We start from the raw sequence: 18,534 nt of genomic DNA on the forward strand, positions 1-18,534 counted from the left end.
TAATTGCTACTTTTTGTCAGTTAGTCGAGCTATGATTGTAGCAATCAACAGTCGCAATTGTAAAATTGTAGTAAATATTTTATACCAATTTTAGTAGTTTTTCCTAAAAATTGGAAACATAAAGGTCAGCTTACTGATAATAGAATGTATAGCATACGCCAGTTTAACAGCTGATTGAATATTAACGTTTCTAGACGTATTTTTTCAATTATTCGTGTGTACAGTCGTCACAGATTTTCATTATTCATTCTATTGTTCACTAGAATAAGCATGGAGGCCAAGAACCAAGCAACCAAAGGAAAAAGGGTTCACCCGAAAGAAAAATCCAACTTCCTATCAAACCTCCTCTTCTGGTCGGTAACTATTTGACCAATAATTTAATAAAATAATTTTAGTTGGCAGATCGGTATAATACTCAAAGGGCGCAAAAAGGAACTAACAGAAGATGAGCTCTACGGACCACTTAAGTCGCAACAGTCACTAAAATTGGGCGAAAAGTTAGAAAAACACTGGAATGAGGAAAAGACTCGCAAAAAACCGTCCCTGGCCAGGGCTTTGATCAAGAGTTTTGGAATGGAATTTGTCCTCTATGGTGTTTTGCTGTTCCCTTTTGATTTTGCCTTGACGTATGTACTTTTCCAACTAAAAGGTATCAAAACCATTCTTCCAGGTTATTACAACCTATTCTGTTACGGAAACTTTTGAATTATTTTGACTCAAACCGGGAAAACATCCCCGAAACTCAGGCCTATTGCTATGCCCTTGTGATAGTACTCGCATCACTAATGTATCTGACTTCGTTCCATGTAACCTACTTGGGACTATACAACTTGAGTTTAAAGGTCCGGGTCGCTTGTAGTTCACTGGTGTACAAGAAAATTCTAACTTTGCGGAGGGAAAGTTTCCAAAATCTGACTTCGGGCCAAATTATCAATTTGCTCTCGAATGACATACACCGTATCGACTTGGTACTACCAACACTGCATTTCTTATGGAGTGCCCCTTTGAAACTAGTTTTGGCCACTGTTTACTTAACCATCACTTTCGGATTCACTGCAACGTTAGGGATTTTCGGAATCTTGTTTTTTGTAATAGCGCAATGTGAGTACATATTAACCAAAAAAAAAAACATCAAATTGGTTTAGTACTCGTTGCCAGGAAGTTCTCCCAAGTTAAGCAAAAACTGGGCCCGAAAACGGACCACAGGATTCGCTTGTTCAATGACATCATTCGAGGTATCCAAGTCATCAAAATGTGCACTTGGGAACAATCCTTCTCCAACTACATTAGTGAGGTCCGAAGGTCAGAAACCAACCAACTTTCCACCGCCAACCATTTCCGGTTTGTTTGCGCGGTCTTTAAAGTCTACGTTTCCAAAATCTCCGTCTTCCTTTGCATCCTTGGAAGTGTTCTAACCAACACAGCCTTAACCCCTCAATATGTGTATGCCCTAATGACAATATACGAAAATTTGAAAACCACAGCCACAACACGTCTCCCTTTCGCTTTAATACGAATGACAGAAACCAAAGTCACGGTTCAACGAATCCAAAACTTTTTACTTGTCGGGTGTCCAAACAACGTCCCGAGGGACATAATCAAATTCCTCAAACCCAAAATGCCCACAATTCAAATCCATAATGCCTGGATCGAACTCAACGGTGTGACTCTACTTCACGACATCACATTTCATGCCTCACCTGGTGATTTGATTGGAGTGGTCGGGAGTGCAGGAAGTGGCAAAACCACTCTCCTGCATACTATTCTATCAGAGGTTAGCCCGGCCAAAGGCATGATCGAAGTCGAAGGCATTATCTCGTATGCCTCACAAGAACCGTGGATTTTTTCGGGAAGTGTGAGGCAAAATATTTTGTTTGGTGAGGAGTTCAATCCTGCCAAGTATTCGCAAGTTGTGAAAGTTTGTGCGTTGGAGTACGACTTGACTCAACTCCCCTTTGGTGACAATACACTAGTTGGGGAAAGGGGTGCCATGTTAAGTGGGGGGCAGAAAGCTAGGATTAATTTGGCTCGCGCTGTATACAAACACGCAGATATATATCTTCTAGATGATCCATTATCTGCAGTTGATACACACGTAGCCAGGCATATTTTTGACGAATGTATCGTCAAGTATTTGAAGGGGAAGTGTGTGGTTCTGGTGACACACCAGGTGCAATATTTGAAGAACACAACACGGATTTATCAACTGGATAAAGGACGGGTTGATAAAGTTGGTACATTTGATGTCTTGGGTTTCGAGGATAAGTCAAGTGGAGGTAAAAACGATACGAAAAGTGTGACTTTGGCGGAGTTCCAAGCCCCTTCAATTGTCAAAGAAGAACGAGGAAGTGGAAGTGGGGCTAAAGTATATCGCGACTATTTTCTTAACGCAACTGGGGTTACTATAACCGTATCAGTATTCCTTCTATTCGCACTCAACACGTTCCTCGGTTATTTGATTGATATTTTCATCACGTTTTGGGTGAACTCAAAAATTGATATTGACACCAATGACAAATTATACATATATGGATTCTTAGTACTACTTCTTGTTTTCGGGACTCATATCGCGACGTGGTTTTTCGTCAAGTACACAGTCGTGATATCAAAATTCCTCCACGATGTGTTCTATCAAGGTGTTATCAATAGCCCGATCAAATTTTTTAATGACAACTCCTCGGGACGTATCCTCAATCGTTACTCGACCGATTTGGGATCAGCTGACGAAGTTATCCCTTTGTTCCTTCTGGAACTCCTAATTAAAATTTTCTTGGTCATCGGAGTATCCATAATAATCCCAATACTCAATTTCTGGATGGTGATACCATCCATACTTTTGTATATTATCTTTTTCACGTACATGTATTTGCACCAACCGGCAAACAAAAGTATGAGGCGTACCGAAGGAGTTGGTCGGTATCATAACTCTAATTAGGACTTGAAATGCGAAATAGTGTGTTTTAGTAACAAGTCCTGTGATAAGCCACATGGCATCAACCCTGCAAGGCCTAACCACAATCCAGGCCTTGAAAGCCCAACAAATCCTCCTACAAGAGTTCAGTGCTAAATTAGACGTCCAAACTTCGGCTTGTTACATGAGCAAGGCTATATTTTGCACTTTGGCGTTTTGGGCCGACTTGACCTGTACCATATACACAGGAGTGGCGCTTTTTAGCTTCTTTTTCTTCACAGGTAATAAGCATTATTTTATGCTTGAATAATAATTTTGTAGGGAATTACGTGGGAGTCATCGGTTTGGCCTTCACAACATCCATAATTTTCGGCGAAACGGCCCAAATGTGTATGAAAGACTGGAGCGACATTGACTCCAACATGACTTCAGTCGAACGCGTTATGGACTACTCGAGACTTGCCCCCGAAGCGGACGAAGGCTCATTCATACCGGAAGACCCATGGCCTGATCAAGGCATTATAGTTTTCGACCGCGTTTCAATGAAATACTCCGATAACTTCTGGGCTTTAAACCAAACTTCTTTCAGTATTATAGCAGGTGAGAAAATCGGGATTGTTGGTAGAACCGGTGCCGGAAAGTCGTCACTAATATCAGCACTTTTCCGCTTGTTTGATTTCGAGGGAACTATCACCATTGATGGTGTTGACACTAAACAGTTGCCTCTACATGTCTTGCGGTCCAAAATCTCGATCATTCCACAAGAACCGGTTATTTTTGTCGGCAGTCTTCGCAAGAATTTGGACCCTTTTGACGAGTTCTCCGATGCCGATCTGTGGAACGCTTTGGAAGAAGTCGAATTAAAGAAACACTTCCTCGAAACTGGGCTTGACAGCCCAGTTTCGGAAGGTGGTTCAAACTTTAGTGTTGGTGAACGACAACTGCTGTGTCTCGTTAGAACTATACTCAGGAAAGCCAAAATCATCGTTTTGGACGAGGCAACTTCTAACGTTGACTGGAAAACCGATGAGATGATCCAGTCAACTGTTAGAAGAAAATTCGAAGGGTGTACGGTACTAACTATAGCACATCGGCTAAAAAGTGTGCTAGATTCGGACAAGATTTTGGTAATGGAGTCGGGATCAGTGGTGGAGTTTGGATGTCCGAAGGACCTACTCAAGGATACAGAAGGTTATTTTTACAAACTTGTACAAAAAAGCAAACCTGTAAATATATTATAAAAAATATCCATTTATTTGTCCTCGCTTTAAGAAATTTGTACACTTACAAGAACAAAATCCGGTTCGTGGCTAACGGTAAAATTGCATAACTACAATCTGACTTAAAAACATTAATCACTAGACTTCTTAATTAAGTTTTTATCTCCGCCGATCCTTCGACCTCTCGCGTATATCTTTCTCATGCTTCGATTTCTTGTATTTGTCTCTGTCTTCCCTGTACTTTTCTTCTTTATCCTTGTATTTGTCCTCTCGTTTGTCATGTCGTTCCTTCTTCTCGTCGTACCTCTCTCTCTCTCTTTCTTCTTTCCCACTATACCTCTCCTTCTCGTATTTCTCATACTTGTCATATCTATCTATATACCGGTCATTTTTACCCTCACGGTCATTAACAGGTGACGTTGACCTTCTCTTCTCCCTAAAACAATCAGTTAACCTCTTCCCTTCCCTATCTTCATTACCAACAAACCTCCCCTTCCTGGACGTTTTATGAGGCGAGTTACTCCGTGACCTTGAGTAACTCCTCCTTTTGTGATTCTTCTTGTGGTTCCTGGACGGCGAGCGACTCCTCGACCTGTGCTTCTTCGACCTTTTGTGATTATGTTTACTAACTGGACTATGACTTCCCGACCTAGACCTGGACCTCTTCTCCGAAACAGGCGGCGCTATGTGACTCCCCGACCGACTAATAAACCCACCCCACGCATTATGCGCCCCAGCTGTCTTTTGCGTATTAGGACTGGACGAATCGTTATTAGGGGTGTTATTTCCGGAATTACCCCGAGCTTTGACCCTGGCATCATGATACTGTTTACACAACTCTTCGACTTTCCTCTCAAGTTGCTCGATGTTTGGCTAAAAACACAAACATCAAACCGGAAACGGGATGTAATGTGAGCTATACCTTCGGTCTATTGTACAATTTTAATATCCTAATCGCTATGTCTCTGACTTCCGCTTCGGTGGCGCCAAAAATCGAATACCAGGACGGGTTTTTCGGTAAAGGCAACTGCAATTTACGCGCCGTTAAGTAAATACAAGCGCACGCCACTGTTTCCGGTTGGTAACGAACGAAAACGTCAGTACGCAACGAGTCGTTCATGTAATTCCACGAATATTGCATTAGCTTTTGGTTTTTTTCGTAGCCCAGGACTTGCAAATACATGACGATGATCTAGAAGTGAAACGGGGGCGCTGTAACCACCGGACGCATTTTACAAAACACACGTGACTTACTTTATGTGGATGCTTGATGTGGACGCAGAAGCCGAGCTCCTTCAAAACCCTCCGCTCCGCTTTGATTACGAGATTTTTCAATTGGATATAGTTTACGTCCAGTATCACAGGTTGTATAGTTCTGCACATAGTCAAGAAAAGAAAAAACACAAGTTTGAAAGCCGTCAATTACAATTCTCCGGTACGTTTGGAGAAGTGTAATTCGGAGCGAAAATAAACAAATGAAACGAAAAATATTTAAGTACGTAAATTATTAAAGTGGCAAAATGGTCATCGAGTTTAATTTGTTTATTGTCCTCCAAATTACATTCAAACCAACAGAAACAACACCAATACGAAGCATTTTGTTTTTATTATTAAACTAGATCGACCATTTTGTGCCACCGCTATTACCTGCTTTGCACGTTGACCCAATAAAATAATTATCAAGAAATGTTCGATCACAAGTCTGGTGACCTACAATAAAACATAACCTCACAAATTAGTACTATAGTCGTTATTTACTTCGAGCAAAATTGCTCAAACTCTTCCATCTTCTTTTACTCTTCGTTTACCTTCGTCGTACAATGCATGGTTCAAGACTTTTTGGATTCGTACCAACCTAGCAATAAAAAAACATATACATACACACCTAGTCGGCCATTTTGAATCCAAGAAATATTGAACACATGCATTGCCTTCCCATAGACCGTCACACAACAATCATGGACGGCCGTGTCTGTGTCTGTCTGTGCATTTCTAGCAGATTCATGTCTGTGTGGTATTAAGGATCCCACTCAGCGCCATGAAGATTATGGGGGACAGAGGCCCTATTGGAGCCATTTGTAGCCTCTGTAAATTAACAACAACATATTGAGTATCTCTTTTGTCCGGTTTATAGCAGTAGCAACCGAGTAAACTTTTTTTTAAGACTTCAAGCGCCCGTTTCTGACCACTTGCATACCGGTCAGAAACGATCGCCTCAAAAAAGAAAAAATCTTCAGAATCAGCAAGTGATAATATGTTAGAATAGAAAAAATAAACAACACTTTTAAGACTAATATTTACCTTCAAGTACCACTACAGTCTACAAGCTTTTTTATCGGGGTACAGCGATTTGATTTCAGTTAGTTAAGTGAAGAAGGCTTCCGATGATTGGAAGCATTGATGGCAAAAATTAACACAGGTGAAGATAACGATTCGCAACCAAAACAAAAATCAAGCAGGTTGGGTCGTAACTGAACTCAGCAATTGTATAATTTTTAAGCCAACTGGATCAGTGATTCTTAGTCACTCGGTAAATTCTGGTATTATAAACAATGAAGTCAATAAAAAACAATAATGATTAATACTGGTAATCGTTAGAAACCATAAAGTAGTTATTCCTTTTTAGTGGTCTTATAGGAATAATTTATTACTTAACTCAATTTCGGATCTTGCAATTAAAAAAATTTCTTTAGCTACGATTGATATTAAGGGTCGCTTAAAAGTATGTGCTACGAAAGACTATAACTTACGGCAGAATAAAAAGAATAAAAATGAGGGCGCTTCGAGCGATATACCAGCTGGCGCCAAATTAATTAATTTAAATCGAACCAATTCACTAATTGCTTGGAAAAAAATTCATAAATGTTGAGCTTTGCACTCTTAACAGACTGAGATAAACTGCATAAATTTGCATAAGAAACATGAGAAAAAAGGTTTTTAAAATTTAAAACTTCCGCTTCGTGCCGTATTTTTCCAGAAACTGCGAATACAGTTAAAGATACAAAAAAAAATGTGAAAATGAAAGTAGAAGGTTCCCATCTCATGGAAATCAAATGACCACTCAATTCAGATTTTTTTGGTATCAACTGATAGCCTTGAAACAACGATCAATTCGTATCATTGCGCCAACTTCGTAACTTTTTAAATAAAGATAAAATTAAAATTTATAAAATTAAAAACGGCAAATGCAAATTGCATTGGTAAGAATGAAATGCAAGAGAAATCGGTCGGTAAGGAAGTCTTTACTCAAGTCATTAAAGCTAGCTGTACACTTAATAAGTTTAACGCCATGATGGGTGCGAAAAAGAATACATTTCCTCATTTGAATATTACCTGCAGGCAAAAGGGTCGGTTGGTTGATTTTTCTATAAACTTTGTGACAGAAGTTATCTGAACTTTAAATTAATTTAGCCACTTTATTTGAAGAGATACGAATTTGGCGCTGTGATACGAATTGATCCTTATTTTAAGAGCTATCGATTGATACAAAAAATCTGGATCTGAACTTTCTCCATTGTAGAGAATTAAACCTTTAAAAAAACAAAACTCTATAGTCAACGGTTTAAGCCCTAAAGACACTAAAGACGGATTTGTTTCATTTTGTTTTTTCAATTAATTTATACCTAAACTGTAAAAGATTGAAATATTGTAGCAACGTTTTCTTTGTACACCATAAAGTTTTACAATAGATAATGGTGTTTAAGATAAGCAATCCTCACAATAAGATGTTTTGACAAGGGTGACCCGAAAATATTTACGATACCGATCGGTTCTTGTTGCTACAATATGGTGTCGCGGACTTTTTTTTATAGAAAATTTAATTCTCTACAACTTTGGTACTTAGACCTTTTTTGGAACACTAAGAAATTTTGAAGACAAAGTATTTACACATCCCCTAAATATTACAAGCTCTTCGTTAATAACCAATGATAAAACAGACAGTGGTGACATAATGTAACTTTTTATAATTTGTATATTGATTTTAATTAGTAGCATCAAAATTAATTGCTTGTTCTATAAATTCTTAAATAGTTTTAATACGTGGCTTCTGTAATAATCGTGCTATTAATTATGTGTGTGAATTATTCAATAAAAAATGATGACTTTGTTATAAAACTATTAAAGAGCAGTAAGAATGTTGACTACCGGCTACTTTTATCTCATTTTTACTAAAGTAAACCAATTATTATGCATTTAATTTTAACCCATTTAAGAAAATAAAAAATAATCTTTGAAACAAGTGAATAAGCTTTAGAGGGCAAATGATGTCATCGATTTTTTTTCTGTTTTTGCGTAGAGAATTAGTTTGGTAAAAGACATAATTTAAGGGGTATTGTGTTTACAAATTTTAGATTTAGATTTTTCGGCCCACCCTAATAGACACACTTAAATATATTTATTAAAATGCGTTCTAGTGTTACAAGTTAGCCTTGTATTCCAAGAACAAATGAGATGTGCTAAAACATAAAAACTTTAAGTTTTAAAGAATAGTTTTTATATTACTTAACCTTATCCATACTTTTTAGCGACCCTGTAATAATTGGTTAGAATTTCTAATCAAAGTGGTCTTTGATTTTAAAATTTATTTGGCAACAGTGACAAACAGATATGGAAAAACTTAATATTCTTCAATGGTGCCAACATAATGTTAACGCTTGAAGTTTAACCATAATTATTTAATTGAAGGCATGATAAAATCTTTGCTCAAATACGAATTGTAAACAAACAAGTCACCAAACTGACTCAGCCAAACCACGTATTTGATAATTCGTTCTAAAGTAAATAAGAAATGAACCCAACCTGCTTTTTGTCCAATGGTTAAGTCAATCCCCAAACAGAATTTAGTGACTCTTCATATGAAAATTGCGCCATGATGAGCATTGAGACACCACACCTGTTCCATCCTGCAACACGTGGGATAGTATCAAGGCACACCACAGCCCAATTTCTCGTTCTTGCAATCCTACAAAAATCCAGGATAGTAAATGCGGACCTGGCTACAACCCCCGTTTTGAAACCGACTCAAAACTCAAAAAAACACAACCATTATGCTTCGTATTGATGAGAGAACAGTGTCATTGTGGTTAACAAAACAATAAACTTGAAACTTACTTGTTGGAATTCACTTGTCGTATGTGAGTAAAGACGTTGATAACGTCCCGAACCCTTCGAGGAGCCTCTTCAATCTTAGACGCTAAACAAACGCAAGCCATCGCCGTGTGATCGACCGGATGACGCACTAAACTCTTCGAATAATAAAAACGTTGCAAAAGGACTTGTCCAGTAGCCATCGCTACCTGTAAACATCGGCCAGAAAACGTTAAAAACAAACCCCAAAACCACCAAAATCAATACGAAATGAAACTTCACACCCACCTGAGGCAATTTCAGCAAAATCCCAGCCGTTTGAATCAATTCACAACCGTAAATGCGTAAATCCGTCTCGGTTTCAATGTCGAGACCATCGTTCTGGCTTGGCGTCGGAGACAGCTTCTCCTCCGGCAGCAGTTTGTTCTTCAGCGTTAGAATTACTTTGCCGTAGGGCTTTACAGCGTTTTTCACATTGTTTTGGGCCGATTCTGCTTTCGCAGAACCCATTTTTGGGATTTTACGACACTCAAAACGTTCACACAACGATCACCAAAATGGCGATTTGACTTTTCGACTGCGCACGCGCGACTATGACGTCAAAGGGAAAAAAACTAGATTTGGTTCGGAACCCAACTATTTCTAAATAAAAAATACTGTTTTAAGTTAATTAAAACTAATAAAAAACACCTTGATGCGTTTTTCTAAAACAAACTGCTCTGTTTGGTGTTATTTATCAAGTCTGGAATTTATTCCCAGAACCCAGCGTGAATTTTAGGGGAAGGTGAGTCATAATGGACACTGATGTTCCCTTTACCGAACATTATTATGTCAACAGTATCTTTATTTAATGTAGAATTGTCTGTAAATTCCAAATTTGTCCTCATTTTTGTTCTTAATTGCGTGGTTTTGGAGATATCAGACGAAATACGGTTGATTTCAATTTTGACTTCTACTAAAAATAAACTAAATTATCCATATATTCGTCAAAACCACTGTTGCCTTTTTTATTAGATATAAAAATCTACTTTTGAGCCAAATTGAGTGACAATTGAGCCAAAATTGGGCAAATAGTCCGAATAAAACTGCTTTGTCAGATAATTTACCCACCAACCTACCAATAAAAAAATACTACCTGTTTCAAAACTATAAAACTCCAACATCGTATTTTGTCTCAAATTTAGCTGTGTAATTTACTCATACATTTCAAAAAATTATAGCTAATGTAATTTATACTTTCAATCAATATTTTCTAATCATTAATAACTACTAGTTGTTTCAAAACTATAAAAACGTCAGCGTCGTATTTTACCGAATTATTTTTTTTAAATAAAATTGATAAAATTGTAAAATACAGACTGATCCAGAAATACTGAGTCTGTTGGCAACACTGGACTTAAATTTTTAAGGATACCAATGGAATACTCTTCCAGTTAACAACAATTTAACATTCTTGTGGGGTTGTACGTCAAATAATTGTCAAGAGAAATCGAATTCGGTTACAGTGTTGCAAATTACGAGCACAAATACTTTCAAATGTGTTGCCAACAGACTCAGTATTTCTGGATCAGTCTGTAGTTATTAATGATTAGGTCTTTCATTAAAAGTATAAACTACACTAGCTATTATTTTTTAAAGTGCATGAATAATTTATAACATCTAATTTCAAGAGAAAATGCGACGTTGGCGTTCTTTTAGTTTTGAAACAGCTAATATTTGTTAATTCTATCAATCTTATTTAAACAAATAATTCGGTAAAATGCAACGTTAGCATTTTTATGAAACTAGAGGTCGGCTACTGGTAACTGATCCCTTTGTTGGCAAATAATACCATCTTCTAATAAATCACGCGTCTAGTTTGCGTCTAAATAAAAAAGACCGATTATTTCACCAACCAAGTAAAAATTTATAATTCTGATTCCAGCATTCGATGGGCTAGCAGGTAAGGATTCATTAAGTCTAAAAACTTTTTAGTTAAATTAAAAGTTAGTTCCCAAAACCTCACAAAACTGCTACGACTTTATTTATTAACAAAAAAATTTAATAAAAATTGAGAATGGTTTTTATCAGTGTACAGGCTGATGTGTAAAATTTCAGAATTTTTATTTCATTAGAAGTCGCGATTTTCTTGGGTGCGGGATAAGGTTGCCCACTCAGTACAATTCGTAGTTTTGGAGATGTTAAACAAATTTTAATCGTTAATTATTTTTTCCAATTTATTAAAAATAAAAAAATAAAGAATAAAAATTGATCAAAAACAACTTTTAGCCTTTTTAGCTGGTAAATTATTTATTATTAGTACATTTTGGTAGCAATCAAGTCAAAATTATGCAAATAATCCAAGTAAAACAACTTGGTCAATATTTTAATTTTCTTACTTATTTATCTACCAATAAAAAAATTATCAAAATCACAAGAACCATTTATGTCAAAAATATATTTATTCAGCATAAAATTGTTTAAATATTCCAAATTTGTCTTCAGTTTTCTTCTACGATTCGTAATTTTATATATATTAAATAAAATATGATAGTTTATAATTTTTTCAATAAAAAAAAATAGAAATTGATTTAAAGTCTAGTAACCTCTTTAACTATGAAATGATCTAGTATTTCTGGGTAAAATTTTGTGGCAATCGGATCAAAATTATGCAAATAATCCAAGTGAAACAATTTGGTTAAAAATTTAATTTTGTTATTTATTTATCTGCCAATAAGAAAAATATATCAAGATCACAACAACCAAAATTTTATGTCAAAATTATATTTATTTTACGTAAAGTTGTGTGAGAATTCCAAATTTATCTTCGCGATTTGTGGTTTTAGAGATATTTGGTAATTTATAGACGATTTTAATTTTTCAATTTAGAGAAAAAAAATCAGAGAGTGTTTAAAAAAATTAGATAAAAGTACACAGACAATGCCGAAATACAAGGTGGTTTTGCTCAGCTCCGGCCTTCTGTAGCTCAGTTACTATTAATGTAGGAGTTTTGATATTTTGTAGATGTTATTTATACTCTAGGACATATTTCAGGAAAATATTTTTGACTACACAGAGGATCCCAAAAAGTGTGACGTCATAATACTATTTTTTTAATAGCATGCTATTATTTTTTTGTGCTCATTATGATAGCTTTTTAGCTTCTTACATGTCTCTAAAAATATTCAAATTGGTTCTGGGATCATTGTTCCAAAAAATAAAAACAAAAAAATCGGTTTTACATTTTTAGTTTTAATAATTAATAAAAAACTGAAATAGTGTTTGTTTGAAGACAATTTTACTTCGTAAGTGTTAAACAAGATCTAACAGACTTATTAAGTGAGTTTGATTGATTTGAATTACTACAGGGCTGTTTACAATTTATTTCCAAACTATTTAATCTTTAGAGCCTTTTATTTTGCTTATTTTAAAAAACAACCTCTATTTATTTTTATATTATACGATGCAAAATTAAAAAACAATCAACTTTTTATAACGTAAATCCTAACACATTCAGAGTTATTTGATAAAAACTTGATTTGTCAAGTATTTTAATGACAAATTCAATGAATAAAAATCTGAGATGGTTTCAACTACGTTTTTTTTTATGGTGATCAATGCAAAATTAAATAATAAACATTTTTTGTTATTACAATCTTAATGCAAATCCTAACACATTCAGAGATATTTGCGAAAAAAAAAATTATTTACAAAAAATGTTATAATTATTTTAAACTAATAAAAAACCGTCTTGTTACGTTTTTCCAGGGGAAGGTGGATCATAATAGCCCCACCGGCAAGTCAATTGAAATCCTCTCTCTTAATCCCATGATGTAAAATGTTCCCTTTATTCAACTCGTCCAAAATCTCCCCCAAATAGTCATTCTCTTGCGTTCTTCTTGCAAACGTCTGGTTGTACACCCTGGCTTTATTCCTCGCCATTGCTTCCATTTTGAAGGTAATTTCGGGATGAGTCGTGCAACAATATGCCAAATCTGTCACTTGCTCGTAGACTTCGGTCGCCTCCAACGCCACAATCTGGTACAAAAACCCGATTTTCTCCTCTTCGGAGAACTTTTCAGCATCTCCAAACTCAGTCCCATCTTCAATATGCCACAACTCCTTCCCACCAATCACCTGGATCATGCAAGTGCCATACAGGATAAAGTAAATCGAATCAGATGATTCCTCAGCACTCATTATCATCTCTCCTGGAAGGTAAATCTCCTGCTTGAGCAACGCCAGAATGCACCCAACTGCAGACTTGGACAATCCTTTGAAGATTTTCACTTCGGGCAACTGTAAAGTTCAATTCCGGCAACTGTAAAGAAGAACTTCCATCCGGAGACGCTCCGTGAGGGAATCAAGAATCTCTTGCTCGGAAAAGAATTTGTTACCGTACTTGTAGTCATAGTATTGGAAGATGCGTTGACGTTTTTATACAGGTGTTCGCAAAGTTGGGACGTTCCTTTTAAGAGGAGCTAGCATGCATTGTTCTTAAGAGTTTTAGCCTATAACACCTTAGTGAAATGTTGATGATGACAAAGATAAAATAACTTCTATTTTTTTTATTTTGGAAGTCGCTATGGCCTACAGCCAACCAGTTGTCATTAAATATTAGACTCCGCGAGAGCGCGGCAACGAGGTGATTGTAGTGTCACGGTCGGCCTATAAAATTTCTTGACATTGTAGCAATAATTAGTACGGGTAGTTCATAAGCGCTCCACCAATACCCTTTTGGTAGCGCCACTTGCACCAGCGGCCGCAGCCCCACTACCCCAACTAGCCCTTTGCGCAGGCACCGCCTTCCGCAAACCCAATAAAAGGACGACCTCTACCCTGGACCCAACAGATTCAGTCGAGCATCCTTCGGGGTCCAACTGAAAACAACTTGCGCCTATCTAGGATTTTCTTTGGCCTTGTTCGCTTAATGTTATACAAATAAACGTTTTAACAAAAACCAAACTCGTTTGGAGTATATTTCCCGCTCCCACCAATACTGTTACAACATTGGTTATTTAAAACATTTTATTAAGACGATTTAAGCTAAAACTCTTAAAATAATGCATAGTATCTCATGCCAAAAAGAACGCCTTAACTTTGCAAACACCTTGTAGTTTTGAAACAGTTTATAGCAAGATCACAATAACTAAAAATGTATATCAATAGTATGTTTATTTATTTTTTTTTTAATTCAAAAATAAATTACTATTGCCTCACCCTGTATATCAAAAATAAAAAAAATAGAAACTGATCAAAAACTACTTGTAGCGCCTTAGCTAGTTAAGTATCTATTTCTAAGTAGAATTTTGTGGCAATCGAGTCAACATTATGCAAACAATCCAAATAAAATAACATGGTAAAAATTTTAATTTTCTTACTTATTTATGTACCAATAAAAAAATTATCAAGATCACAATAACTACAAAAGTACGTTTATTTAAAGTCATATTATCCAAAAATTCTAAATTTGTCTTCATTTTTGTACTACAATGCGTGGTTTTGGAGATATTAGACAAAATAAGGTTAATCTTAATTTTGATTTCTATCAATAATTTAAAAAAATATTCATCGATTCGTAAAATACTGCTGTAGTTTTTTAGTAGTTATAACAATCTACTTCTGAGCGAAATATTGAGCAGTTGAGTCAAAATTACTTTGTCAAAAATTTTACCCACCAACCTTCCAATAAAAAAAATATTAAAATCACAAGAACCAAATATTTATGTCAAAAATATGTTTATTTAGCATAAAATTGTTTGAATATTCCAAATCTGTTTTCAGTTTTCTTCTACGATTCGTAATTTTGTAAATATTAAGTAAAATATACAGTTTATAATTTTTCCAATCTACCAAAAATAAAAAAAAATATAATAGAAATTGATTTAAAGTCTAGTAACCCCTTTAACTATGTAATGATCCAGTATTTTTGAGTAAAATTTTGTGGCAATCGGGTCAAAATTATGCAAATAATCCAAGTGAAACAATTTGATTAAAAATTCAATTTTGTTACTTATTCATCTGCCAATAAGAAAAATATATCAAGATCACAACAACCAAAATTTTATGTCAAAATTATATTTATTTTACGTAAAGTTGTGTGAGAATTCCAAGTTTATCCTCGTTTTTGTTCTACGATTTGTGGTTTTAAAGATATTTGGCGATTTATGGACGATTTTAATTTTTCAGTTTAGAGAAAAAAAATCAGAGAAGTGCTTAAAAAATTAGATAAATGTACACAGACAAGGTGGTCTTGCTCAGCTCCAGTCTTCTGTAGCTCAGTTACTATTAAAGTAGGAGTTTTGATATATTGTAGATGTTATTTATACTCTAGGACATATTTCAGGAAAATATTTTTGACTATACGGAGTGGCTCAAAAAAGTGTGACGTCAAAATAACATCTTTTTAATAGCATGTTATTATTTTTTGTGCTCATTATGATACTTTTTTAGCTTCTTACATGTCCCTAAAAACACATTCAAATCGGTTCTGGGATTATTGTTCAATAAAATAAAAACCAAAAAAATCGGTTTTACATCTTTAGTTTTAATAATTAATAAAAAACTGAAACAAGGTTTGTTTGAAGACATTTTTACTACGTAAGTGTTAAACAAGGTCTAAGAGACTTATGAAATGAGTTTGATTGATTTGAATTACTACAGGGCTGTTTACAATTTATTTCCAAACTATTTAATCTTTTCAGCCTTTTATTTTGTTTATTTTAAAAAACAACCTCTATTTATTTTTATATTTACGATGCAAAATTAAAAAACGATCAACTTTTTATAATACAACTATAACGTAAATACTAACACATTCGGAGTTATTTGATAAAAACTTGATTTGTCAAGTATTTTGATCACAAATTCAATTAATAAAAATTTGTTTTTTATGATAATCAATGCAGAATAAAAAAACAAACATTTTTTGTTATTACAATCTTAATGCAAGTCCTAACACATTTAGAGTTATTTGCGAAAAACTCATTCTGTCAATGACAAATGAATGATTAAATGTGGAAATGCGACCAACTCTGTATCAATCTACACTTACTTCGCTAGAAAAAAAAACTTCGGCACCCAACAATTTATTTCCAAAAAATGTTATAATTATTATAAACTAATTAAAAACCGTCTTGATACGTGTTTCTGACTCAAACGCACCCAGCGCGATTTCTAGGGGAAGGTGGGTCATAATAGACACACCAGCAAGTCAATTAAAATCCTCTCTCTTAATCCCATGATGGAGAATGTTCCCTTTATTCAACTCATCCAAAATCTCCCCCAAATAGTCATTCTCTTGCGTCCTCCTTGCAAACGTCTGGTTGTACACCCTGGCTTTATTCCTCGCCATTGCTTCCATTTTGAAGGTAATTTCGGGATAAGTTGTGCAACAATATGCCAAATCGGTCACTTGCAGCTCGTAGACTTCGGTCGCCTCCAACGCCACAATCTGGTACAAAAACCCGATTTTCTCCTCTTCGGAGAACTTTTCAGCGTCTCCAAACTCAGTCCCATCTTCAATATGCCACAACTCCTTCCCACCAATCACCTGGATCATGCAAGTGCCATACAGGATAAAGTAAATCGAATCAGATGATTCCTCAGCACTCATTATCATCTCTCCTGGAAGGTAAATCTCCTGCTTGAGCAACGCCAGAATGCACCCAACTGCAGACTTGGACAATCCTTTGAAGATTTTCACTTCGGTGATGAGATTCCGGCAACTGTAAAGAAGAACTTCCATCCGGAGACGCTCCGTGAGGGAATCAAGAATCTCTTGCTCGGAAAAGAACTTGTTACCGTACTTGTAGTCATAGTATTGGAAGATGCGGCGTTTTAAGGCACCTGGAAACTTCTTCTTCGTCATGTATTGGTTCACCTGCCAGTTCAGCTCTTCGTAACGGTTTTCAGAAATGTTTGCTACTCCAAACATTTGTAAAACCTTGGCTACCATCCCAATGTAGTACATCATTCCGTTGATCAGAACTAGAGATAGTACCACCATTTCCGCACTACGTTTCGTCTCATAAATTGAAGTGTCGCAGCCAAAAAAATGACACGAAATGATGGACATATACAAAAGGTACACACGGAAGGAGAAGTTCGTTCTCTCAGCCATGTTGTGAGTGACCGTAGTTTGGGACAAACGAATGGTCCTCTGGTAGTACTGGTAAACGAAAGAGCCCCGATTTGACATATGATGCAGCCGTCTGATCGTATAAATGAGACTCAAAATGCACGACCATTCGTGCAAAGTCAACAAAACCGAAATCGTAATCACCACAACAGTCTGAGTCGAGTCCTTGAGCTTGAACTTTTTCAAAATTGTAAACGCGTTATCAACCACAGTCCGCATCCTCACCAGACGCAACTTATGCAGCTCGTAAATGGCAATTTTCGCGTTCAAATTTTTAATCGGAGTGAAGTAAAACACCACGAACCCAATAATGGGCAACAGATCAAAGATGAAGTAACTGCGAAGGTAAAACTTCGCAATGACTCTTTTCTCCAAAATCACCTCTCGCGTCTTTTCGTTCGAAATCCCCACAAAAAATCGCAGAATAATATCGAGGAACAGAATAACGTTGACGACGAACAGGACCTTGGCCACGTACATCCTCCTGGTCTTCATGTGGAACTCTTCGCCTAGGAAGCTCCCCAAGAACGACTCGAAGAAGAACAGGACGTAGAGGAGGACGGAGAGGGTCATCTCCTTGACGCGGTTGAAGCTGCTGAAGGGGTGGATGATGTTTTTGTAGCGTGGGGTGGAGAAGTGTCTTTTGCGTTCGTTTGACAGCGATGACATGCTCCTGAAGTAGCGTTTGGACTGTTTGTTTTTGCAAACGCTGAGTTGGAGGCGGAAGGAGTTGAGGCATTTCTTCCACCATGGGTCGAATGGAGAGCTCACGTGGTACGAGCTTTGGTATTCTTTACGGAGGTCGCAGTCGTGTTTGAGGCGGTTTTTGGGCTCGATTGGCATTTTGACACTGTGTGGACTAAAACGACTTGATCGACTGATCCTAATTTTTATTATGTGACAATAATGGAAACCAAACAAAGTACAGGCAAACTGAGCTTGAGCGTTTTGAAGCAAATATCACGAACTGAGAACTATAAGGTTCTAACCGACTTTTAGAAAATTTTAAACAAGACAAAAATTCATGCTTGCAGGTTAATAAAAATTCTTTATTACATAATTCAAATTAAACTTTGACCTTAAAATGTTATTCCAATTTATTGTTTTGCGTAACATATTGGATTCCTGTGACAAATTATTTAAAATTTCAAGAAATTTTCGGTAAGAGCTTAGTTCTCAGGTCGCGACATGATTCT

At 36.1% G+C, this 18,534-nt stretch overlaps 3 protein-coding genes and 1 non-coding gene across 8 annotated transcripts in view; 1 reads left to right on the forward strand and 3 right to left on the reverse strand.

Annotated features, from left to right (window-relative positions):
- The window catches only part of LOC659101 (probable multidrug resistance-associated protein lethal(2)03659), a 34,941-nt gene extending 30,783 nt beyond the window's left edge, over window positions 1-4,158 (forward strand). For 2 of the 5 annotated variants that reach the window (XM_015981091.2, XM_015981093.2), the window contains exons 2-7: window positions 264-353; window positions 396-626; window positions 671-1,101; window positions 1,146-2,912; window positions 2,965-3,192; window positions 3,233-4,158. In XM_015981091.2, the coding sequence (XP_015836577.1) occupies window positions 271-353; window positions 396-626; window positions 671-1,101; window positions 1,146-2,912; window positions 2,965-3,192; window positions 3,233-4,152 (3,660 nt within the window). In that variant the 5' untranslated portion in view covers window positions 264-270 and the 3' untranslated portion in view covers window positions 4,153-4,158. Of the gene's footprint in view, window positions 1-39; window positions 125-159; window positions 215-239; window positions 354-395; window positions 627-670; window positions 1,102-1,145; window positions 2,913-2,964; window positions 3,193-3,232 lie in introns of those variants that run through there. The other 3 variants (XM_008196754.3, XM_015981092.2, XM_064358559.1) reach the window with 3 other exon arrangements.
- Window positions 4,143-9,803, reverse strand: LOC659021 (uncharacterized protein). Its single transcript, XM_008196811.1, has 6 exons — window positions 9,508-9,803; window positions 9,244-9,428; window positions 5,386-5,506; window positions 5,054-5,323; window positions 4,619-5,004; window positions 4,143-4,567 (listed from the first exon to the last, which is right to left on the reverse strand). The coding sequence occupies exons 1-6, from the start codon at window positions 9,727-9,729 to the stop codon at window positions 4,291-4,293; spliced, it is 1,461 nt and encodes a 486-aa protein (XP_008195033.1). The 5' UTR covers window positions 9,730-9,803; the 3' UTR covers window positions 4,143-4,290.
- On the reverse strand, window positions 8,985-9,087 carry Mir3857 (microRNA mir-3857). The gene has a single exon (NR_038695.1). It is a non-coding gene; the product is annotated as a microRNA mir-3857 (primary transcript).
- Window positions 9,804-16,283: 6,480 nt separating the features above from the next.
- Window positions 16,284-18,317, reverse strand: LOC658880 (potassium/sodium hyperpolarization-activated cyclic nucleotide-gated channel 2). The gene has a single exon (XM_965231.4). The coding sequence runs from the start codon at window positions 18,179-18,181 to the stop codon at window positions 16,412-16,414; it is 1,770 nt and encodes a 589-aa protein (XP_970324.1). The 5' UTR covers window positions 18,182-18,317; the 3' UTR covers window positions 16,284-16,411.
- Window positions 18,318-18,534: the final 217 nt, after the last annotated feature.

The sequence above is a fragment of the Tribolium castaneum genome, chromosome 8 (assembly GCF_031307605.1).
Source record: "Tribolium castaneum strain GA2 chromosome 8, icTriCast1.1, whole genome shotgun sequence".
NCBI classification, from domain to species: Eukaryota; Metazoa; Arthropoda; class Insecta; order Coleoptera; family Tenebrionidae; genus Tribolium; species Tribolium castaneum.